At 45.2% G+C, this 25,508-nt stretch overlaps 1 protein-coding gene and 1 long non-coding RNA gene across 2 annotated transcripts in view; one reads left to right on the top strand and one right to left on the bottom strand.

Moving 5' to 3' along the window:
• Positions 1-17,052: 17,052 nt before the first annotated feature.
• LOC141568890 (uncharacterized) lies at positions 17,053-25,209 on the bottom strand. Its single transcript, XR_012492185.1, has 3 exons — positions 25,033-25,209; positions 23,105-23,251; positions 17,053-19,966 (listed from the first exon to the last, which is right to left on the bottom strand). It is a non-coding gene; the product is annotated as an uncharacterized LOC141568890 (long non-coding RNA).
• The window catches only part of PRKCA (protein kinase C alpha), a 383,486-nt gene continuing 382,393 nt past the window's right edge, over positions 24,416-25,508 (top strand). The window contains exon 1 of the mRNA XM_019732863.2: positions 24,416-24,862. Within this exon, the coding sequence (XP_019588422.1) occupies positions 24,690-24,862 (173 nt within the window). The 5' untranslated portion in view covers positions 24,416-24,689. The remainder of the gene's footprint in view (positions 24,863-25,508) is intronic.

Raw genomic sequence — 25,508 nt, 5'->3', positions numbered from 1 at the left:
GCTTTGCAATTTATGAGTACACATACGTTTATATGTGACTTTAGATAGCTGCCCCCAACCCACCGCCCACATACACCCAATGGAGAAAATACTCATTGACTTATATGGGCTCACCTATAAAACGCTGTCTGGTCTGCAGGGGGAAATATTTTTTAATCAATCCAGCATTTCCCTAAAAGATAAACAGATGGGAAGTTAATGAAATTGATCTGCTGAACTACCTCTATAGGACCAATGTTTAACTACCTATTACAGAGTCTATTGTTGCTTCTGCTGAGTAAATGACAGATGTCCTCTTTGTAAAGCATCTTAGATGAAATGTACATAATTTTAGGGGCAAAATCATCTAGTTGCTATAGTTCCTTGGGACACTAAAAGTCCTTAAGCTGAATAGGAAGGGACCCTGCCTCGTAAGGGGGAAAACGAGGTTTATGAAGACCTATTAAGTTCTAAGTCACTTAGACCTATTAAGTGCTAGGAAATCATGGCTCAGATAAGAAACCCAAATTAACACAATAGCTGAGTGGCCAAGCAGCATATGAACCAAAGTCTATCTCCTAGACCATGTCTAGGTTTTCAATGTATGGTCCCCAGCCCGGCAGGGTCAGCATCACCAACATCTCTGGACATTTCTTCCAAATGCAAATTCTTGGGTCCTGGCCTATTCCTACTGAATCAGAAATTCTGGGGGCAGGGCCCAGCAATCTATTTGAGTAAGCCCTCTAAGAGATTCTGATGCAAGTTCAAATTTGAGAACCACTGTTGTAGAGGGCATTCTCCTTCCATAATAGCATGATGCACGGAAGTGATGCAGGAGAGGAGGAACTCGTGTGCACTGAGGCACCGTGGTGAGCCAAACACTCCCATGGGTGTCTCTCTTCTTATTTCTCCTAAACCTCAAACAGCCATGCCAGTTGGGTGTTAGTATTTTGATTTTACCTTGAGAAACTGAAGCTGAGGACGATAAGGCCATTTGTTGAAGCTCCCAATATCAGCAAGAATCAGAGAGGCAATTTATACTTGGGCCTATCTGATTCCACAAGCGAAGCTTCTTCCATCATCCACAAGAAAGTTCTGTCTTAATAGTGATATTGATCAGCTAAGTGTTTATCCTGAAACGCTTATAAAGTGTTCACACACAATTATAATGAGTTTGATTGTGTGGTTTCCCAGCCTAAATCTAGATCAAAGATAACAAACCAAAGTGAAACTGCTAGAAGTGAATCAAATGGGGCAAAAAGTAACAAATAGCTGAATAGTCTGGAAGGAGATAGTAAAAACTCTCAAAAAGTGACTAACTTCCAAAAAAATGTTAAGACTGTATCATTTTAGAATGAGAAAAAACAACACAGCTTAGTTTTTAAAAATTGAAGATCTGGGGCTATTTTGTGTAAGGGTCAACCCTTCAACACTTGTTCAACTTGTCATTATAATAATGGATATCATAATGGCGGGTTAGCCATTGAAAATAGGTTGAGTTTCCCACATAACAGTGTATGAAGCATACTTCAGAACGATCTGTGTAAGAAATGGTTCAAGTGGAAAATGCATTGGCTCTCGAGTCACAAGGTATAATTCACCTGAGCATCTCTTCCACACAGAATTTTGCATTCTTCAAGGCCATGATTGCTTCAAACCAAGTTGGTCTTAGACTTGAACCTGCCTTTCCTTTTGTCTCAATTAAAGGACCTCTGTTGAACCCAGACCTAGACCTGGAGAGAGTGAGGTCCTGGCCAGGACACAATTACATGGAAACGGCCTCAAGCTCAGATGTAAGTTATTGAGGCTCCTGAAATAAGTTAAGAATCCTGGAGGAGCTGACTTATCCTTTTGCCCTTTTGATACAACAAAAGAGGCCCCAGGAGACTCTAGAAGAGACTTCAAATGCTGTCTAAGCCATAGTTGCTACTGTGGGATTGGTCACATCAGAGAGGTGTGGTTTTTTGTTTGTGGTTTTTTTGTGTGTTTTTTTGCAATATTCCTAACCAGGATTTTTTGCTCATGACGTTATGCCAGGATTTGAGAGTTACAAATAACAGAGGAGCTAGCAGATCACATATCTGAGTCTTAAATGTCCAGAAAAAATATGACAAAGAGGTGTACAGAGAATCCAGAAAATTGGCCAAAAAAAGAGAACAGGTCAGCAAGCCTGCACGAGGGGTCTGTCCCACAAGCACCCTTTGCCACATGCTGCAACTGCCCAGCCACTGGTAAGCCATAGCTGCAAACAAGATCGTGATAATTCAGAGCTCCAGCTGGGTCTTGCTTGGGAATGAAGTCTCACCAGGGAAAGAAAAGAATGTTCCTATCTGAGTCTCTCATCAGGCTGGACTCATTACTGGCTTCTCCATCGTTGGATTAAAGCAACAGGATAGCAATTTAGGGATGGCTGATTGAAAGCACATTGAGACATGGTCGCTGAGCAGTTGCAGAGGCACCAAATTCAAGGAAACCCCTCAAGTGGCTCCTACCAGCAATGCACCTCATCCAAAGTGCTGATGGTAAGGCAGCAGCAATTTCCAGGAGCTCTCACAATTGGTAGAATATATTGGTAGAGCCCATTTCAGTGCACACCTTGTCCCTTCAATAAAGGAGCTGTAATTAAATCAAAGAGATCTGGTGGTGTCATGCAGGGCGGCCTGCGGGGTCTCAGCAACCACTCCCCACGTAAGAACACAGGACACGGTGAGGCCAAAAAGGAACACCCACGGAGCCATAGGCAGGGAGGTCATACCACTATAGTCTCACTGGAGGCTGGAGTCACATGACGTGCAACCTGCTGCCCGCTTTTCTGCCAACCGACTGACTCTCCTCAACTCCCACTCTCAAGTTTCCTCGACTCCGCTCCCCAACGCAGCCACGGCAGTTATATTAGTGGCCAATGGCTCAATGGTTACAGCTGACAGCCAACTAGCCACAGCTGACAGCCATCTACTACCCGAGACAGCACCCCTCCATGTGAGGCCGAGAGCCTGGAAACTGCTCTCTGGGGCTCTGTCCCCACAGGTGGGATGAACCATCATCCAGTCCAGCGGCTCTTAACCCTGGCACACATCCCAGGTCTCCAAAGATTCTTCCAAAACGTACACCCTGTGTCCTTTCCAGATGTAATGGATCAGAATCTCTGCAGGGAGACCCAGGAATCCTTGTTTTAAAAAGCTTTCCAGGTGATTCTGACATTATCTCAGGAGTAGCAGTTGAAAACAGTTATTTCTATTCCAAACCCTCCCGTCTCCCAACCAAAGTCCCTGGGACCAGGAGAAATAGCTTCTTTGACACTTGGTTGTCCAGCCTGCGTTTGGTCACCTCCAGTGATGGGGGAACTCACTACCTAGCGAGATCACCCCGTTTTATTTTGAGTAGGCTCCAATGATAAGAAGTCATTTTCAGGCTCTGAGATTAGAGTTTGCCTCTCTGAAACTTGTACTGATAATCTCCTTTCTATGCTCTGCGACCAAACAAAATATGGTCCACCTCCCAGTCCTTCCAATATTTGGTGGCATAATGGGAAGTGGAAAGAGCATGGGTTTGGAAATCTGTTAGAACTCAGTGCAAATTGCAGCTCTGACTGACATGCTACAACATGGAAGAACCTTGAGGACATTATGCTAAATGAAATCCTTCAGACACAAAAGGACGAATGTTGTATGATCCCACTCACATGAGGTCCCTAGAACAGGCAAATTCGTAGAGACAAAAGCAGAGCTGTGGTTACCAAGGGCTAGGGAGGGACGGACAGGGAGTTACTGCTTAATGGGGACAGAGTTTCTGTTTGGGAAGATGAAAAAGTTCTGGAAATGGATAGTAGTGATGGTGCCATAACATTGTGAATGTACTTATTGCCAAAGACTTTTACAATTAAAAATGGATAAAATGGTCAATTTTATGGTATGTATATTATACCACTGTAGGGACAGAGCCATGAGTGCAGTTTCCAGGCTCTTGGCCTACGAGGAAAGGTGCTGGCTCAGGTAGTAAATGGCCGTTAACTGTGATTGGATGGCCATCAGCTGTGGCTAGTTGGCCGTCAGCTGTAACCAGTGAGCCATTGGCCACTAATATAACTGCTGTGGCTACGCTAGCAGCAAATGGGGGCTAGCAAGAAGATGGTGGCTGAGCCAGCAAGCAGCGGAGTTTGGATTGCGGATTGCAGAGAGGCGGATTGCAGCTAGCAAGTTGGTCGGTTGGCAGGCAGAAAAGTGGACAGCAGGTCGTACGTCGTGTGAATCCAGCCTCCAGTGAGACTATAGTGGTATGACTCCCCTACCTATGGCTCCGTGGGTGTTCCTTTTTGGCCTCACCATATCCTGCGTTTTTATGTGGGGAGTGGGACGAGAGACCCCGCATGAGTCCCTGCATGACAACCACGATAAAAAATTTTAAAAGAATTGCAGCTCTGTCATTTACCAGCAGTGTCGTTTCTCTGAGCTGCAGTTTCCTCATCTGTAAAATGGGTATAATAACACCTACCATCCATGTTGTTGTGAATGTCTGATAGCTACAAGCAAAAAATGTCTTTTCATGGAAACTTGGAGAGTGGAAATGTTTTTATGTGATGAATGATAAGAAATTTGGATTTGTAATTACTGGTAATATTAACATGGAGATCAAATAAAAATGAGTAGGCCAGGATGGATACTTCAAGAAATCAGAATACAGATGAGTTGTAAGACAAAACACTGGACTTCAAAGGCATTTCAGCTCTTAGTGGGCAGTTGACGTGTGGACCCAGACTCCTCCCAGGGGCTCCCAGCTGGTTCTCTTCTGCAGTTAGGAAGTGGGCAGCTGGAAAAGCTCTGGCCAAGACACAGGTTCCCCAGCCTGGCTCTACTTCAGAATGGCCTGCGAAGATTCTTAAACGTACAGACTCCTGGCCCTGGCCCTGGAACCTCTGATTCCATAAGGCGTCAGTTCAGGGCCTGAATGGATTTTTTTATGTCCCTCCAAGTAATTCTGATGCACGGTCACTTTTAAGGACCATTGGGCTGGGTGGGGGCTTCTAGCTGCCTCTGATGTCCAGGTAATTGAAGTGGCTGTGTGAGGAGGAGTCTTGTTTTGAGGGTTGGGACACGGTCCTGAGGTCCCAGAAGGCCCCCCCAGGAGCCAAGAAAGAGGGGACAGCTCTAACCTAGGAGTGGAAGTCAGTCGAAGAATCAAGGAACTGGTCCCAAGCAGCCAGAGAGAGAGATTGACAAGAGAAGGGAGAAGGGAGAGGCCACATCTTTAGAACTGTGTCAAGTTTAGACTGAGCTCCATTTGATCAAAAACATGTAACATAACTCTGCTGTACAGAGATTGCTTCTGCAGTGAAAAGAATTATGCACTTGACTGTACAATTACTGACTAAAGTGAAAGGCTGAAATTGAAAAGTAAAGTTATGTGCTGAGTATGAATTCTAATGCACCAAAGAGCCCATTAGTTTACATCTCAAAAACAAATGTAAATTGCTTTGGGCCCTCACCTAACAACAGGCGGAAAATTCAATCCCAAGAGAGTCTGCAGGGTCCCATTCTCCTCCTCTTGGTGATAAAGTCCTCCAGCTTCTGTGGCCTTAAAAAAGTGGGGCAGGGACCGGGGTTGCGGCTTAAGTCCGCGATCACCACCATCTTTGAAGTTGTTCTTTGGCTCCAAGATGCTGCAGATTAGCCCTGGTCCTGGCCCAGACATGGTCCCAGATTCTCAGGCATTACAGCTCTGGTGTGTGTGTGTTGGGGAACATGTCTCAGTTTCATCCCTGACAAAGGTCCCCTTCACTGGTCTGAAAGTCCTTCCTGCAAGAGGGATGCCCGTGTGTACTCAGAGGGAGTCGCCGCTTCCCCTCTGCTCATTTCTGCCTCCCACACTCCCATGTGGTTATTTCCAAAGATTCCCCTGTCGCGAGCTTTTGGACATGCCATGGTGACCTTTCCTTCTTGGGGATGGGAGCAAGTAGGGAATAGAGAGAAGAACCCCGGTTAAAAACCATTTGTTTTCCTAGTAATTCTCCCTGATCCTGTTGTGAACCCAGTGCTGGTTTTAAGGGGCTCAGATGGCTCCCTTCTCTTTTCATTGCCCTCAGCATATGTGAAACAGACACATTGGCCAACCAGTGATGGCCATGGGAGCACTGCTGTTACGGCCATTGCGCTATCATTGTGGCAGATGGAGAGAAAGTGGTCCACACAGCGCTCCCACCCCGCCAAAAATGGGCATTTCCCAAAGCCCACTTTTCCCGCATCACCAGTTGGATTTGTTCGTTTTTGCTGTTTAAAAAGGCCAAATCTTGCCGAAATACAGTCATGTCCATTATATTAAATCTGGTCCTCGATTTGCATTGATAAATGGCTAGCGTGTAAAATGCCCAGAAATTTCTGTTTTACTGATTCTAGTCTAGATGTGTATGAGCCAGGATTCTGGGCTGCAAGTAACAGCAAGAGATTCCAGCCACCGTGATCACAAAAGGAAGGTGTTGAAAAGATATCAGGGAGCTCATGAATTCTGCAGAAAGACTGAAGAACGAGGCTTGAAAAATGGTGCTTCACAGTGGCACAAACCCCAGGACTCCAAACACGGCCACCTTGAATAATCTTTCTCCTCCCCCGCTTTATATTTGTACAGTAAGCCATTGACTTAAATGTTTGTTTGTTTTTTACCAGCTTAGCCATTTTTAAATATACAGTTCAGTGGTTTTTTCAGTTCTGCTTTATCGAGAGTTTCCATATCATACAATCTACCCATGTAAAGTGTACAAGTCAATGCTTTTTAGTACAGTCACAGATATGTGCAACCATCACTAGAGACAATTTTCATCACCTCAAAAAGGAACCCCATACCCTTTAGCTATTACCTCCATTCCCCCAATCCTCTCAACCCCAGACAAACACTGATCTTCTTCCGGTCTCTATAGATTTCCCTGTTCTGGACACTTCATAGAAATGGAATCACATGACATGTGGTCTTTTGTGTCTGGCTTCTTTCACTTAGCATCATGTTTTCAAGGTCCATCCATGCCAGCAGGCATCGGCCCTTCCTTCCTTTTTGTGGCTGTATAAGTTTCCATTGTGTGGATAGAGCATGTTTTATTTATTCATTCATCAGTTGATGGACACGGGTTTTTTTCCATCTTGCGGTTATTTTGGACAGTGCTGTTTTAAACCTCTGGGTACAAGGTTTCATATAGACATATGCTTTCATTTCCCTTGGGTGTGTGATTACGAGTGGAGTTGCTCTAGCCTCTCGTTTCTAAGGGACAAGTGTGAGAGTCATTCTACACTGTTCCTCAGGTGCTCTCCCCAGCAGGATGGAACCCCAGGGCTCCTGCTGTCAGCAGCTCAGTAACACCCTTACTGGGGGCTTCCTCCTTGTCTGTCACCCTTTCCCTGCAGGCTTGTGCCCTGGAGCCCATCCTTGGCCACACCTGTTCACACACCTGTTCTCCAGGTGTCAGGGAGAAGGAGCAGGTGGTCCCTTCACCTTCTGTAAAGGGAGACAGGGCCTGCTGCCCACAAGACTCATCCCCAAATAAGAAGGCTGTTCTGATATAAGGTAGGAAAAACAAGATAACGCCACCACCAAAAAAAGATAAAAGTCTACTACAAGGTGATCTCAGCAGCTGGAACAAGAGATCCAACATGTTTTGTGCCTACTACGCCAGCAGGGACTCAGTGTGCAGTATCCTATTTAATTCCCACAACAGCCCCTGGAGGTAGATGGTGTTGGAGAGGCTGGGGATTCGCCCCGGGTTGTCCAGGAAATGGAAGAGCCCACATTGGCAGCCAGGTTTTTCTGGTTCCAGTGGCTGTCCTCTTTCCCCTCACCCAGTCATGCCTACAGTGCTACTCATCATGAAAGTGTAATTCCCTGATTGCATGGAAGAGTCTTTTTGGCTCTGACTCCTACTGCAAACGAAGCCAGATGCTTCTTTTACAGCCCTGTGAACTTCCCGTTTCTGGGAGGTGGTTGGCGCCCCTTTTCCCTGGATGGGATGTAGTTTCCATTTGCTTTTCAGCAATCTTATGGATTGAACGTGGTTCTAAAGTTTTTCATCCTTCACACATTGCCTCCTATGTAGTTTCACAGCACAGGGAGCATCCTTATTGAAGAAAAAAGTCCAAGATAAGGCGGCATTTCTTGTGTGGTGAGCTTCTTTCGCTTACTCCCTGGTTAAAACTGAGCATGCCTTGGAGACAAACACTAAAAAACCATCCACATGTGTGATTTGTGGCTGCTCGTGGGAGCTGTAGGTGAGAAAGTCATTCTACTGATGCACTTTGTGGTGAATCACGCACCTCATTAAAGATGTATGATAGCAGAGAAGAAAAAAAAAAAAAGAACCATCTTCCCACCAGCTTATAACAACAACAACAACCACCACCAAAATGAAGAGAGAATCTGATGGAAAGAGTACCAGCTTAGGGGTCAGAAGAGCTGAATCTGAGTCCAGGCTCTGTTAGTTTCCAGCTGTGTTGAGTTGGACCAAGTCACTTCACCCTCTCGCTGTGCATGAACAGGTGGAAGAAAGGGAACTTGTTAAATCCGTGTAGAGGTCTCAGAAAGAGCCCAGATACTTTGCAGCAGTGGTTCTCAAAGTGTGGTCCCAGGACGAGACGTAGAATTATCACCCAGGAATTTGTTCAAAATGCTAATTCGCAGGCCCCACCTGGACCTATTACATCACAACCACTGGAGGTACGGCCCTGTAACTTGTGTTTTAACAAGATTACAGCGATTTTTTCACGTAATAAAATTGAACAAGATGAACACTCTTCGGGTGGCTGGAGTCTGAGAGCCACAGCCTCTGCTAGTCCTTCCAACAGAGCTGCTACTAGGTGTCCCTGATTATTACCATCTTACAGTCGAGAGCACTGAGGCTCAAAGGACAAGGAGAATTTGCTCAAAGCCGCAGGGATATGTCCCTGCTACACTGCGAATTACTTTTTAGAGGTATTACAGGTCTAGAGTGTCTTCCCAGGAGATGACTAAATAAACTGGCACAAAGTTTCAGACTAGCCAGTAAAGTCACCACAAGGTGCCGGGAGGATGTGTTACTCAGCAAACAAAACTGGCAAGAATTGTGTATTGTGCCACGGTGACTCACTGGAGCCCGAGGGCCCCCACTCTGATTCTGAGTGTTCCCTGGTGACCTTTACATAACTTACAGATCTTTGCCTACTTGGCTCTTCTACGTGCTGCTCCGTCATCCCCACACTGCCCCCCATTCCACTCCAGCCCCCCGATGCAGCCAGCATCCCACCCCTGGCTGAGGTTTCAGGGTGACTGGACTCTTGGGGACCTCTGCTGAGCACCCTGCCCTTCCAGGCCTCCTCAAACTCTTTGGGCACAAGCAGGAACCTGGGCGTCCCCACTACCAGCCTGATTTGTGCTGGGCCTGAGGGTGGGGCTCCTCCCGTCCCCTGCAGCTCTGTAAACTCTGGATAAGTCATCCCACTACCAGTAAGGACAACCTAGCATCATTCTCAATGCTTCACATAGAAATGCTCTTCTCCCAAATGGATTTGCCATGTCCCTTCAGGGACCCCAAAGGTGGAGCTATATGCTTCCCTCCCCCTCACAGACACTCGTGCCACACCCATGTTAGGGAAGAGGGACAATTGCATCAGATCTGACTTCTTGTAAGTCCCAGAGAAATGTTGCTTTAATGATCTCAGGTTTTCCACGGTTGGGTAGCAAAGGAAGCTACAGGCAGGGTTGTGTTTAAGCCATCAGAATACTTGGCTGATGACTTTCTGGGCTGCCCTTCCCAGGACACAGTCCTGCTTACACCTCACAGGACACCCCATGCTGCAAAGGAGCCTGGGAATGTGGTATTTTAGCGGGACACAGTGTCTCCAGAACAGGACAGCAAGGAAGAAGGGTCAGGTGGAGTTTGGGGGACAACTAGTATTTTTAGAAACTACGGATAGTTCTATACAGGAATGGCCAGTTTTCAGGCCAGCCATGGCCAACCACACAGATTAAGAAAAAGCAACATGATTTGGCCTCCAAGAGGTCACCTTTGAAAGGGCAAGCACTGGGTTGGCAGTGGGTGGGTGCAAGACAATTGACAAGGGTCACACAATGAATGACAGGTGCGGAAGATGCGGGACTCAGATTTCTCTACAGAGATGCTGGAGGAAAGAGAAAAGAGGAGAGAGAAAGACAGTGGAAACGTTCACACCGTTTCCAACCTTTATTGTGACTGCATCCTCTCTTCTCCCAACTAGATCTGGACAACAGATGCTAACAGCAAAATTGACTGATTTGAGCTTTAGCTTCTCTCTTCTTTTTTACAGGGAAGGTGCTAATGAGGAATGAAATGGCCAAAGGTTGAACCACAGGAGAGAGAAGGGAGGCCTTGGAATAGGTACCAGCTGAGCATGGAGACCTGACTTTCTTCACGACAGAAAGCTTTTTGATACGTTCTTTCTCTTACTCCTGCTGACGCTCACTTCCTCCTCCTTGGTCTTCTTTCTATTCTTCCTTTATGATCTTTTCTTTCTCCCTGCCCTAATATGTAGGTCATAAATAGGAAGTTGACATTTGCTGAGCGCGTGCTATCTGCCATGGATTGGACTTGGGGTCTCATATACATTATTTCACTAAATTCTCCCAGCAGCCTTTGTGGGGATGTATGTTATTATCCCCATTTTACAGAGGAGGACATTGAGGTTCACAGAAGTGAAATAATCTAGCAAGGACAACAGCTAAGTAGATTGCCACTGAGGATTACATCTAGGTCCATTAACTCCAAAACCTTTATTCTCTCCATTATTTTCTGGAGGATCCGTGAAGTGCCATCAGGGCATTACAGAAACGTCAATTACTTACTTGAGTACAAATTCTCAAAATAGACGTGGAATTCCAGTTTGTGTTTTTATAAAGTCCAGATCTGTCTTTCCATCAAGGACCATTGAACTGCTAATAGAAGTCTTCAGAAGGTTGGGTTTGACGAACCCCAGCATTGTGCTGTCTTGGTTTTCTGCCTCAGCAGGGAACAAGGCTCCAGTTGTTCAGCCAGCCCCCTCCAGGCGCACTGGACCTGGTGGCAAAATGATGGTGAGCAGCAGCCAGCGGCCACATGCCTCCGTTTATAGAATCTCTCAGACGATGGACAAAAGAGTAGCAACTTTCATAACAACTTGACATTGACAGAGTTTTTAATAAACAGAGACATTTTCTACTGTTATTGCTGCCATCTTCTTCAGAACAAGTAACCAAGGGTTTTGGCTCTTACTTGGGTTATCAGCAGTAATAAAACATCTGGAATGAATCCACTTGAGGCCTTTCCAGAAACTAGTCTCAGTCTCTTCTCTCTCTCTCTCTCTCTCTCTCTCTCTCCCCCCCCTCCCTCCCTCCTTCCTTCTCCCTGTCTCTCTCCCGTCTCTTTTATTTGTAGAAAACTACCTTAGAACATATTTTATGTGGTATAAGAGGCGAAAAGTGAAGGCTATATGCTTATTTATTATTTCCTCATTAAAGGCCCTTTAGTGAACCAAATACAACTATTTGATCAACAAACATTTACCGATCCCTTCTGAGGCTGAGTAAACATGGAAAGAAATTATGTGATGTAATTAGGAAAAGATATCCTAAGCTATGCTGCTGGTTAACCTCTCAATTTCCAATATCTGGTGGAACGAATGGCTGGTATTTTTAAAAAGAGAAGAGCCTGCGGCTCAGCAGTGAATGAGGCTATCTGAAGTATTTTGTCTTTCATTTGTTAAGAACTTGGATCAAGACACTGTGTTATGCAACACGAATATTTTTCTTTAAAAGGCAAGTACATAGAGAGGTTACCTCTGGACGATGGAAGGGGAGGAGGCAGTGAGGAGCAAAACATCTCTCTAATATGTGTATCTTACCATGTGCCTATCTGAGCCTTCTTTTAAAACACAAACACTGGTTCAAATGAAAAAAGAACACCCCCACAAAAGAGGGGGCATAAGTAGAAGATGCTTGTGAGAAACACACGCCCGCTGTACAGATTCACTACAAACAAGTCATTGCCACGTCTTTCAAGCTGGCACGCCTGTTGTGAATTTCCAAAGCCCTCAGCCATTAAGCTCACTACAGGAGAGATGCGGATGGAAGGGTTTCAGGTTTTGATCCTGACTTCTGAGTTGCTCTGGTTGTTTTTCATTATCACAGGCACTCAGGTAAGGGGAAATGGGAGGCATTGCTCCTGAAAACTTGCAGGAAAACATTTGGGGCTGCCTGTAGCTGGGTGGGGGTATCAGGAGAAATCATATTGTTTTGTTTGAGGACCTCTGGCATCCCTCTTTGTAAGTGGAGATTTTCTGGCTTAGAGATGCATTAATTCAGAGACCCTAAGTGGTTCTGCATAGAAAACTTGGGCTCAGCACCTCAGACAGCTGTAGCTGGAACCGACACAGAATCTTTTCCAATAAATAGGGATCCATTGTAAGTGCCCCTCCAGGCAATAGGATAGCAGCCTGAAGAAAGAATAGCAAGAGATGCTTTCCCCATATCCTGCACACCTTCCCTTAAAATACCCGTATGTATTTATTTGTCATAGGAAGCAACATGAGGCAAACTGGGGATTGTTAAGTTATTTTACATTACCACAGAGTTCTTTAAAAAAACATGGTGGTGTTTGGTAGTTCGGTCCAATAATTCAACATTTTCTAGAAACTGGAGTAGGTAGAAATGGAGATAGTTACACTTTTTTCCAGAGACCCTGTGCCTGAAAATTCAGTTGCTTAGAAGGATAAAAGCATTGTGACTGGTTTTCACTAAACCCACGTTTTATTCGGTAAAGAATGCCTTCAGGTAAGAGCTCTTTCAATTCACCTTAGTGTTGGTTTGAAATGATGCATTGGTGGAGTTGGGAATCAGAAGAACTGAAAAGTGAAGTGTGAGAGGTCACTGTTATGGATGATTAGTCAGAAGGGAAGTTAGAGCATCTCCTAAGGCCTATTAGGTGTCGGACAAAACAAGTTGACCTTCGAGCTCCTTGAAGACAGGAACCGTGGCTCTCATGTCTGATTCCGAGGACCCAGCAAGATGTCTGAGTAGAATCAAGAGCCACGAGCCGCGGACTCTACCAACCAGGCTTGAGATGATGGGGCACAGGGGTGACTTTTCCGAGGCAACTGGGGTACATTTGGGATTCCAGGGCCATGGGGGGATGGAGGCAGCAGCATGGAGGAAGGACAGTGAGGGTTCGGAGAGAGGACACGACAGGACAAGCGGAATAGCCAAAATGTTCTGTGGTGTGACGGGCAGGGCAGCTTCCGGAGTCTGCAGTTTTGAGTACAAAACAGGAGTGATTGGACAGCATCTGTCAGAAACCAGATGCCACCTGAGAATCTGCCTCCGAGCAGAGGCAAGAACAGCGGTTTGGGGAGAGGCTGACCAACCCCACTTCTGACGAGCTCCCATTTTACGGGCACTAAACGTAGGATTTACTTCCACAGCCCTCCTTAAATCTGGAATGACGAGGGGCAAGAAGGCCTCCTGTCTTCCCAAGCCTTCTGCCACTTCCTCTGCTCATGCAGATTTTTCTAAAAAGCCAGATACATAATCCATAGACAAAAAAGATTTAAAAATGCAAATAAGATCAACTGAGGGAATTAACAAGCTATGGATGGTTTGGGTCAAAGTATGGAGGGCTGGTACCAGATTCTATTTTGGGTTCTGATGGTTCAGTTTATCCCAGCCCACGAGATTGGAAGCTCCATAACAGGTGGGACTTCCTGGTAGCAACTGCTATATCCCCAGGACCTGCGCTCCAGGAATATTTATTGACCGTGGATGCAGTGGAGCTGGAATGTGCTAGGTGCTGTGCCACAATGCAGGAAGGTGCAAAGAAAGGCTTTTATGAAGTTTGTAGTGGGTGGACTCTTATTATTGCAAGTAAGAGAACGATCCTCCTGGTGCACAATCACAAAAGCATGTCTGGCTCTAGTTCTTAACGCGCACAAACAAATTAGTCTTCACTGATGATTCTTTGCAGCTGAGGCTTCTAGGTTGAAGTGGATATAGTTGCAGAATAACAAAGTAACGCGCGTTGAAGTTTGTGTTCATTTACGTCATCTTTGCCTAGTCCAAGTGCTCTGAGGTACCTTACACATTCTATCAAAGAAAAGAAACAAGCTAGCAAAGAGGGGGTGACTCAGACAGTCCTGTTGAAACATTTGTTTTGCTTGTTTGTTCCTGCTTTGAGCTGCTTAAGGAAGCTCCGCGTTCCATCGCCACACGGCCTTCTCACACCACTAGATGGAAGACTAGCTTCTCTCTGCCTCTTTTCAATATTCACAGCCTGAGTTCCTCACCAAAAGGTCTCCTCCTCAACTGGAAAAAAAAACCCCAAAAAACCCCCAAACCCCACTCTACGCCTGAGAGGACCAACGTGGGAGAATTCCTCTTGCCGAGGCATAGGGTTGACATGAGAAATGACGGTGACACCACCATGGATGGCCGAGCATTTAGTGAGTGGTTTAGAGCATGGGCTGTGGGTCAGGATGCCAGGCTGCAAACCTCAGCCGTGCGCGTTACTAGTTGTGTGATCCTGGATATGTAACTCCCCTCTGAGTCTCAGTATGCCTTGGTTCCTCGAGAGTTTACTGGGGCTCACATAGCATCCACCTCGTACGAGGCGAGGACTGAATGAGTTAACACTTGGCCTGCAAAGAGTTTAAAGTAATTCTTGGGACATAGTCAAGCCCTTGATAAATGCTTTTGTGTGGTCATTTCTCTCTTGCTAAACTTTATAAGTTTATTAAGTAAGTTTATGTCAGAGACAGCTAAATTATCTAGTATCAACTAAAGGTATTTATTAGAGATGCTGTTTATAAATGTTAACATTTATATTTCATTGGTCCCAGTGAGCAGGCAAATACTATTATCTGACTGAGTCCTCCTATTTCCCCTGGATGTCATTGTTTCCATGTGAAAACAGTTCTCCTCAAAGAGTATGCTATCTGCATCCACTTAATTCATTCCTTTGAAATTCCACTAAAATTTTTTTCCAAGGCAATAGGGCAATGTGGTAGGCCAGATTTTTTTCAAGATTAGACCTTCATTTTCCACTTTTTTTTTTTTAGTTCAAACCATTTTTCAATTACTGACACCCAGAATGTAAGAGAAGTACCCAGTTCCAAAGGTAATAAATCTAGATTTGATAACTTTTTGTCCAATTCACTCTGAATATGTGTTTGATACTTTTAGAAAAACAGTTCCAGCACCCCAGCTATGAAACTTGGGCTTTCCATTGGTTCCTGAATCCTTGTTAAAAGGGCAGGAAAGCTTTCTCTAAATAAATGTGGCTATTAGATGAAATTATACACAAAACTGTCAGTATGAGTTTTTTCATCCCTGAGGATGACTTTTGTCATCCTTTTGTTTTGCCCCAAAAAACATTCAGAAGCACATATTTTTAACATTCATGTTTAATTTACTAAAGTTACAGATTTAAAAGTATACTTCTTCCTTGCGCTTTTAAGTTCAGTTTACAAATCTTACTCTTTTGTTTAAAAATCACTTTAGAGATGCTTGAGGAAAATAATAATAAATGATAATAAACTGTCAATTGTCTGACAAAGGTCCCCTTGTTAAGACTTAAAACTTAAGCAAATGTTATAAACCTAAAACATTAAACTTATAAAACAAGTGAATCTTAAAATTCTCTTAAGTTTTAACACTACTTACAAAGTCAGTAAGACTTCAACTTAAAAATACAGTCTAACTCCATTACTCAGTTACACACTGTAAATTATAATCACAAAGTAAATCTGTTTTAAACCCCTAACATGCCAAATTCTCGTGAACACAAGTATACACAGTTCCTTTCTACATTTAACTTAAAATACAAATACTGTATGTTTAACTTATTGTATCATCTGTACAGTTAATTCTAGATCTCCTTGAGATGAAGTACACTTACTCACTAAACAGGAGATATTTATACTGTAATTGCAATTTGAGGTTGCCATCTCACCTAGCCGAAGCTGCTGCCAGACATTCTAAAAGAGAATGTAATTGGAACTATGACACCAAGAGTGACTTTTCTCATTACTGCCTGTGGAGTTGGGCTATTTTTAATAGCCATTCTGCCACAGACTCCAAAACATAGAATACGTTCATGTGGCATAAACATTATTTTGAGGTGAAGTCATTTGAGAATCAACAGTTGCAGGAAGAGGCTTTTTCTCTAAACTTCCCTTATTTGCCTAAAAGCAGAGACTCCTCAAAAATTCAACTGTCATAAATCCCCTCCCTGAGAGTTCACAACTTTTATCACTGGAGATGAAGTCCCCAGAATAAGAGATCACCTAAACAGATCTTGTCACAAACATACTGTATCTTCCATCTATTCTCCTAAAGGCCCATTTATCTTTCCTAAAAGCCATGTGTTTTCACATAAGTGCCCTTTCTCCCCTTTCCCTTCCCTATTAAATTGGTATAAAAGCCCAAAATTCTAACCATCTCTGAGTCACAGTTTTTCTGTGTGTTTCTGTGTACACATGTACATGAATAAAAATTGGTCTTTTCGCCTATTAATCTATTGTTTGTCAATTTAATTCGCAAACCTCCAATCACTGAACCTAAGTGTGTAGAGGAAAAGTTTTTCTTCCCCATCACCTATCAACCCTACTTAGTCAACATAACTATTTGACATATATATTCTATTTCCTCTCGAGGGTCATTCTCATCCTCATACAAACATAATGTTACTTTCTCCCAAAAAATGTATTTACATCTCACTGGCCACTCTGTTTCCCTTTTTTTACTCTTGTTTGTAATAGCACTCTGTAATCTCTGACTTTGGTTTCTGTCCTTCCTTTCTCTCTTAAAAACCCTCCAAACAAACTGTGACAACTTCTACCACCTCTCCACAGAAACTGTTCTGTTCATTGTTCACTCCCAGTACCTGTAATAGTGCTTGAGTATGCAATAAATGTACAACTAGCGTTTAATAAATTGTTCCTGAATATTTTTTTCTATTTGCTAGAGCACATATATATATATACACACATATATATGTGTGTATATATATATATATATGTGTGTGTGTGTGTGTATAGATAGATAGATAGATAGATAGATAGATAGATAGATAGATAAATTTGAATGACATCTGAATGAATTCCAAGGCTTTCAGAGGCATCATCATTCTAGTTTTAAGACCATGTCAATCACAGATACAATTGCAGATTGTATAGTTTGCCAAAAAATCTTAAGCGTACATTCAAAAGAAACAGGCTGGCATCACTGTTGACTCTTGGGGAACAGCTCCACCCAAGGGGGGGCTGGTATTCTACATCACTTACTGATTTACCTGTATAAACCTTGTTGGACATACCTTCTGAGCTGCTTCTCCAAGCTGTGCTTGAATCTTTGCCCTGTACCAACTGGGGGGGGGGGGGATTGTGCTATTTTCACTCCCTTACTGTGTACAGCATGAAACATCCAAACTAAAACCAGCTCGTGTGTATTAAATGATGGCTACCATAAAAATAGAAGTGAACGTAAGTGATGAGTTAAATTTTGCTAGGTGAAAGTGTCTACAAAACTCTTTCCTCTCCCACTCAAGTCACCAAAGAGAACGTAAATTACACAAAGGCCGTGATATGTGTCTGTTTGGCTCACCACTGTACCAATACATAGTAAACACACAGTATATTAATATTCCAGCATTCACTGTTGAACAAATGGACAAGAAGCTGGTAATTGCCAGCCCCTCCCATGGCTCAGCTACCCTGATGCTCATTCCCATTCCAACCTACTCTGTTTAAAACCGATTCCTAGACTTACTGTGATGCAAGATCAGGGCAGCACAGAAGGCCTTACGCTGAAGGGAGAGGTAGGAAGAGGTCTTGTTGAAAGTGATAAAATAATAAAGAGCACAAAAACTAAAAATAAATGGAAGGAGAGGAAATAAAAGCTGATCTAGTGTGGGCAGAGGAGGGAATATTTTTGGAGGGGGGTGAGGGGGTTTCTAAGAGGCTCCTGAGAATATGGGAGGTCACAGTGAATGTTGGGGGGTGGGGGAAGAAAGAAGAAAGAGAGGGTTGACAAGTCTGGTTGGGGACATGAATGGCATTTCGTTTGATGACCTTTGGGGGACGTGAAAAATGAATGACATTCTTTTATATTTAACTTACCTCCTTTTGCCTATCTGTGCTTCTCTAAATGAGACTTTACTCCAGGTCAGAACTGCTCTCCTTCAGGGTTACAACCGAAGGACTTTGAGACCCCAGAGGGCAGAGAGCACGTCTTCTTCATTTTGAATTTCTGGGCCTAGTGGAGTGTCTGCCATGGAGCTGGAGTTCAATGAGTGTTTTTGGAAGGAAACTAAACTTCACTCTCACATCTACTGGACAGTGTGGGCTTATCTTAACCCCCCCACCCCCCTCCGGTCTTCACCCCCCCCAGGGAAAGGTAGCTGATTGCCACATGGGAGGGCCAACTGATTCTTCTACTAGTCTTTTTCTACCAGTAGCTTGTCTGTTTATTTGTTTTTGTGTACTTAGCTATTCAGCTTTAAAAAAATGTTACAGTTTTGTTGAGGTATAACCGATTTACAATAAACTGTACAAATATTTAAAGTACACAATTCGGTGAATTTTCATATGTGAATACCTGTGAAACCAACATGCAATGGACGCAGACTTTACCTCAAAAATTTCCTCTTGGTGTTGAGGGTTTGGCATGTTTTGCTTTGTTTCAAGGTTTTGTTGTCTAGCCATACAGAGAGAAGGTAGCGGAGAGATGAGACAGGATTCCTCACCACTTATTGGTGCCACTTAGGTGGGCAGATACTTTGTCCTGCCCAGGTTTGGGAAAGCATCATGACGTAAGTCTTAAGTACTGGCTCCCATTTCAGTTCAATTAGGAGTGAATGGAAAGCTATGGGAGTTGCTTGGGTCCTTTAGCAACTAGCATTTTCAAAGGATCCAGGCATGATGACCTTTGCTAAAAAGCAATTTAGAGGGGAGGGTGGTGGACAATATTGTAAGTTTGAAATGTGAACTCCAAGATACATTTTTTATACTCCCTCCATGTGTCATCTTTTGCTTCCTAATTCATAGTAACTGGGGGTGGAAGGACATGCATTGGTCGGTTTTGGAGGAAGAGTGGGCTGAGAGGAGGGAAGCTCTCAACTCCCTTTCCCATCAACACAGATTTGGTCAAAGCTGAGAAGGAACATCCCACCCTGCATTTGTATGAGACTTTAGGATTTCTAAAACACTCTTACATCCAGGTCTGACAATTAAGTTCACAAACTTGTTGCAACGATGTTGCTAACCTTTTTTTGCTATCAGAGGGATTATTCATTATGAATTTGTACCAACTGGACAAACAGTTAACCAAGTTTCCTATTTGGAAGTGCTGAAAATGCTGCATGAAAAACTGACAACCTGAACTTTTCACCAACAATTCGTGGCTCTTGCATCACGACATTGCACCAGCTCACACGGCACTGTCTGGGAGGGAGTTTTTACCCAGTAAACAAATAACTGTATTGGAACACCCTCTCTACTCACCTGATCTGGCCCTCAATGACTTCTTTCCTTACCTGAAGATAAAGGAAATATTGAAAGGAAGACATTTTGATGACATTTGGGACATCAAGGGTAATACGACGACAGCTCTGATGGCCATTCCAGAAAAAGAGTTCCAAAATTGCTTTGCAGGGTGGACTAGGCACTGGTGTCGGTGCATAGCTTCCCAAGGGGAGTCCTTCAAAGGTGACTGTAGTGATATTCAGCAATGAGGGATGTAGCACTTTTTCTAGGATGAGTTCGCGAACTTCACTGTCCGATCTCGTTCGTCATCAATCTGGTGACATTCTTAAGAAAATCCTAGGGTAGTAGATATGAATATCTCCATTCTTGGATGGAGAAGTATAGACTTGGAAGATAGTTAATTTATCCAAGTTACACAAACTAGTATGTGCTGGAGTTCATAATCAAACCCTGGTCTTCTAAAGCCTATACCTCGTGTCACGGCTATTGCAGAAAAACTGAAAGAAAGCAGAGAAAAAACACATTATGGAGGAAGCTGAAATCCTACACACCAAGAAACTTCCTTGGGCAGTCCACCTGTGGGTTGGGGCTAAGGAGGAGGTGAGGGTAAATGGTTTACAACAGACTTCTCAAACATTTTCCATTCAAATTGGTACAGTCTCTATTCTAAGCAACAAAAACTAAATTCTTACCATAAAACCTTTGTGTTAAAAATAATACATGTTTTTCCTTGTGATGAAAGGAAAACATTTAACAATTCTGGCTTCTAATCCCCTTCCAAAATGTAAGTCCTAGATCAGTCTTCTCTTCCTACATGGAAAAGTATCTATATTCCCACTATCCAGAGACAGTCACTTACATGAATATTTTGCCGTATTTACCTTTATATCCACATCTGTATGTGTACGTGCACAAGCATATTTATATTCATATAGATGTGGGTGTTGTGGATGAAAAAAGGGGTTCTGTGGAAAGCAACCTCACAGGGAGATCTGATCATAAATTCTTAACTGGGCAGGTCATGGTGGGTAGTCATGCCCCAGGCCTCTAACTTCTTTAGTGAGAGGTTTTAAGCCAGCCCTGTCCATTGTTCTTGCAGATCTAGGTTAACACACCTTTAAAATGCCAGAAGTAATACCCCTGGAAGGGGGTCTTAACCCTCAAGAGAGCACATAATCTGGTTAATATCCTGTAACCCAATCTCCGCTTTGCTTTCTCCCACCTCCATGTTAGTTCCCTCCTTAATTTTAAGCGCATAAAGAAGCACAAAATTGTTATTCTCCGTAGAATTTGAGATCTTGCTTCCTGGCATATGTCATCAGTTTGGCTCAAATAAAGTCTTATAAAAATCCTCAACAGGTTTGGACGTTTCTTACGTTGACACAACCTGCACAACCATTCCTGATGGTAACCTCTGACTGGGTCTTCTGACTCACCCACCCCTATATTATCCTGCTCCCCAAATTGCCCAACATCAGCCCCTTCCCAGCTAGACTTTGTCTCTATCCACTTCTTGAGATCTGCCATTAACACTGATTCTAAACACTGGCTAATTAATCATGCATTGCTCCAGTTATGTTAGCTTTCCGAAACAATTGAATTCATTGAATAGAGCAAAAATCCTTTAATTCAATGCATTAAATCATCTTGGTAACTATACATCTCAGAATCAAGCTTTTTCTACACTTAAGCAATTCCTATTGCTCAATGTGAAAATGAACTGGTCCACTTGAAAAACAGACCAGTTACCTGCATAGAGCAACACGTTTTAAGTTCTATCGTCAAGACTTGGTTTTAGTTAAACCACTCTGGTTTGGAATCATCAATTTAGTGGCCTGACTTTAACCCCAGCCTCCAGCCTCTGGGTCCCTCCACCTCTCCAGAGTCTCAAGCTTATTCCTTCAAAGGCAGGAGTCAGTCACAGAGGAAGGTTCTCACAAAGTCTGTGTTTAGTCTACCATTCCCTGTCCTTTCCTACATGTTCCCCCTGAAACAGCAGATGTCAAATAACCACTTAATGCCCACGACTAACTGACCACTCCCTCCCCAGTAGTTCTCCTTTCTGTGACCCTTCCAGTTTAGTGTTACCATGGGGACTTCTCAGGTGAGTGGCCAGGGCCAATTGTGGCTCACATTCCCATCAGTCTTTGCTAGGCGCAGTGTTACACTGATTGACAATTTCCTGCTTGGGGTGCCATCCCCACCTCACCCCTACAATTGAGTCAAGCTGTAGGCAACTGAGCTCTCAAACTCAGCCCAACTATCAATCAACAAACTTCCAGTTAGTTCTCTCCATACCCACAAAGAACAACAGGATTAACTGAGGTAAGAAAGCAAAGCCACAATCTGGAAAAAAAAAAAAAAAAAGAGAGAGAGAGAGATATTGTCTCTACCTGGTGTACCCACAGCTGCCATCAGTCACTCCTTACATAGGAGCTGGGCAGGCTGCTGCTAAGGCCCACTGGTTCATAGTTCATCCTCCCTATTCCTTTACTCAGGGATTCCACTAAGAGCAACCCCACCCTTCAACTCCCATATTTTCCCTCCCTCATTACATCAAAGCTTCAGAGAAATAGAAAGAAACTTGTCTTCATAAAACGTGGGAGAACCTCTGGCTGTGAGGAAAGATGTGTGTGTTTTGTTCTACTGTGCTCCATTTGATTTACGATTATAAAGCAATAAACAACCATGGCTTGAGATTCATAAGGAGTTTTGTGGAGATTTGATTTATTTTCCCCGATATGCCCTGCTTTTCATTCCTTTTCTTGCCTCTTCCTTTTTCACTTTCTTGAACTGGAGGAGGCCGCCATGAGTGGTGAAATTTCTGACCAGATAGAATATCAAACATGTGCAGTCTCTTTAAGCAACCACTACATTGGCCCAAGAGATTGTAAAATTGTAAATGGGCCAGCAAAGTGCATGCTCCACTAATGGCCAGTCAATAGCTTACACTTGCTAAAATATAAAAGCCATCCCTATCACCAAGCATTCAGTTAGGCAATCTTAAAAAATGGTAACCCTGCATGGTCTATGTGAAATGCTCCAAGGTAGTATGTATCTTAGAAAAGTTTTTTTTTTCTTTTTTTTTAAACTTCTTGGAAGGTTAAACAGCATGTTCTCTTTCTTTCCTCCTTTCTTTCTTTCGGTATGGATGTCAATGGCATTTTAATTTTTCACCCTTCCCTCTCCCCTTTGGCAACCATCAACCACTATTTTCTGTATCTATGGGTATGTTTTTGTTTTGTTTATTCTTCTTTAAAGATTCCACATATAAGTGAAATCATACAGTGTTTGTCTCTGTGACTTATTTCACTTAGCACAATACCCTCTAGGTCCATCCATGTTGTCACGAATGACAATATTTCATTCTTTTTTATTGCTGAGTGATATTCCTGTGTATGTATATATGACATCTTTATCCATTCATCCTCTGATGGACACTTAGGTTGCTTCCATATCTTGGCTATTGTAAACAACGCTGCAATGAACATAGGGGTGCATACATGTTTTCAAATTAGTGTTTTTGTTTTCTTCAGATAAATACCAGAAGAAAATTGCTGGGTCGTATGACAGCTCTATTTTTAAATTTTTGAGGAACCCCCATACTGTTTTCCATAGGGGCTGCACCAACTTACAATCCCATCAGCAGTGCATGAGAGTTCCTTTCCTTCACATCCTCTTGAATACTTGACGTTGATTTATTGATGAGCCATTCTGACAGGGGTGAGGTGGTATGTTCTCTTTCTTGATGTATCTTCAGTTTATGAAGTTGTTTTGTGAATCTGACAATGAAATAAAACAATAATGAAATGCTGGGAGATCATTGTTTCCCTTAAGTATTTTAGCATCCTCCAGGCAGAACTAATAAATATTCAGCAAATGATTAGTCGGTACATCCCCCGTGCGGCCTTTGCATATCCATGCCAGCTATCTTTCACAAGCAGTTTTACTTGGTAATTTACAGATGTACTGGCTGCACTCTGCACCTGCCAGTATTACAGCAATTAGCTTAGGATGCAAACGATTTCTAAATTAAAGTTCCGGACTGGTAAAATTAAGAAAGCTGGACAATCAACGTTGTAACTGGTAGACAACGAGTAAGAGGATAAATAACTAGGACAAGTCCTTTATCCCTACGTGCAAATCTGATATCTATACACGGCCTAGGTGAAATATAGGTCAACAACTGGGGGCAGGTGAAAAGGCCACTGTGCAGTGATTTAAAACCCCTCCCTTTCTCCTGTCATCCACATGTAAACAGTATAAGGGGCTGGGGGGCTGGCATTTTAGGGCACACGCAATCGGAGTGGTTTTAGCCACTCAAATGGATACGAGCGGATAAAACCCGGGCCTTCTGCCCTAGCCACACAGGTGGGTCCTGGGAGGTGGAGAAGTCGGAGTGGGTACACCCAGCGGCGTGCGGCGTGGAGCCCCTTCCTGGGACCCCAGGCTCCTCTCGGCCACGCACAGGCGACAGAGACCTCCGACCCCACTAGCGGAGAACAAAAGGTGCGAGGAGGAAAAAGATGAGCTGGAGAGAGTGAGCGGGAGTGGAAAGAGGAAGAGGGGAGAGGAGCGGGTAGAGCGAGAGGAGCGGAAGAAGAGGAGGGAGGAGAGACGGGCGGAGGAAGGGGAGGAAAAGGGAGGAAAAGAAAAAGGCGGCGGAGGAGAACGGGCCCGCCCCTCCCGGCGTCCGCCTTCGCTCCCAAATCCAGGCCGGCTCTCCCAAGGCCGCTGCCGCCTCCTCGCGTTTCTGGGCTGCAGCGAAAACGCCGAGGCTCCGACTGCCCCAGCTCGCGCGTCCTCCCACCGCCGCTCAGCCCCACGCGCGCTCCCGCCCCGCGCGCGCCCCGCCCCGTGCGCGCCCCCGCCCCGCGCGCGCCCCCGCCTGCGCGCCTCCCGCACTCCGGGCATGCGCAGTGGGCGGCGCCGCTCCGGGCCGCCTCTGAGGCGGAGAGTAGGAAGCGCGAGCGCTGGGCTGTCAGTGAGCGTGGGGCCAGCGAGCGAGTGAACGGCTCCGGCTGCCACTCCGCGCCGCTCCGGCCCGACTCTCCCCGGCGGTCGCCGCTGCCGCGCCTCCTCGCAGTGACCTCCGCTGCCGATCCGCGTCCCCCGCCGGGGGTCGCCCGAGACCCCACTGCCCCTCCCCCGCCCGCGCACCCACCCGGCCCTCCCCGGCTGCTGCTCCCCGGCGAAGGCAAGAGGTGGTTGGGGGGGACCATGGCTGACGTTTTCCCGGCTAACGATTCCCCGGCGTCTCAGGACGTGGCCAACCGCTTCGCGCGCAAAGGGGCGCTGAGACAGAAGAACGTGCACGAGGTGAAGGACCACAAATTCATCGCCCGCTTCTTCAAGCAGCCCACCTTCTGTAGCCACTGCACCGACTTCATCTGGTGAGGGCGCGCGGGGCGGGGCGGGGCGGGGCGCGCGGACCACCACGCGGGACCCCCCTCGCGGCGCCCGCGGTGGGGGGCCCGCCCTTTCCGAGCCCGGGGTGCTCTCCAGGGGGACCCTCGCTCCCCCCACCCCGAGTCCAGGCGGGTCCACTCCAGGGCTGACTCACTCGGGGAACTTGGAGAGCCGGCGGGAGTCCGAACTCTCTCGCGCCCGGAATGCCTCGCGCGCGCCCGGGGCCGCTGTCACACGCGGGCAGGACTCTTGGGGAAGTCACCGCCGGGTCACACACCCCCTGCCGCCGGAGGGAGGCTGGCCGCGCGCGGTGGTGACACTGATCCCCTCCACCGGTCCAGCGCCCGGGTCTCCCCAGGCGCGCCCGCCCTCCGTGCAGACTCCGCAGGCAGCCGGTGGCTGGGGTGTGAGCACCGGGGAAAGTGAGAAGGAGAATCCAGAGGGCAGAGTTTCCCGGAGAACAAGCCTGGGAGTAATTGCTGGAGCCGCGGCGGTTTCGCTGCGCGGTCCAAGTTGTTGGCGAGTCAAGCCGGGCGCATTCGGGGGTGGGGGTGGGGTGTATTTTGTGATTCCCTTTGGGCGTGGACCCCCCTGGAACCGTGGGTCCCCGCGTACTGTAGCTTGTATCTT

The sequence above is a fragment of the Rhinolophus sinicus genome, linkage group LG15 (genome assembly GCF_036562045.2).
Source record: "Rhinolophus sinicus isolate RSC01 linkage group LG15, ASM3656204v1, whole genome shotgun sequence".
NCBI lineage: Eukaryota > Metazoa > Chordata > Mammalia > Chiroptera > Rhinolophidae > Rhinolophus > Rhinolophus sinicus.
The sequence above is the reverse complement of the archived record's forward strand: the minus strand, read 5'-3'. Positions and strand labels throughout refer to the sequence as shown.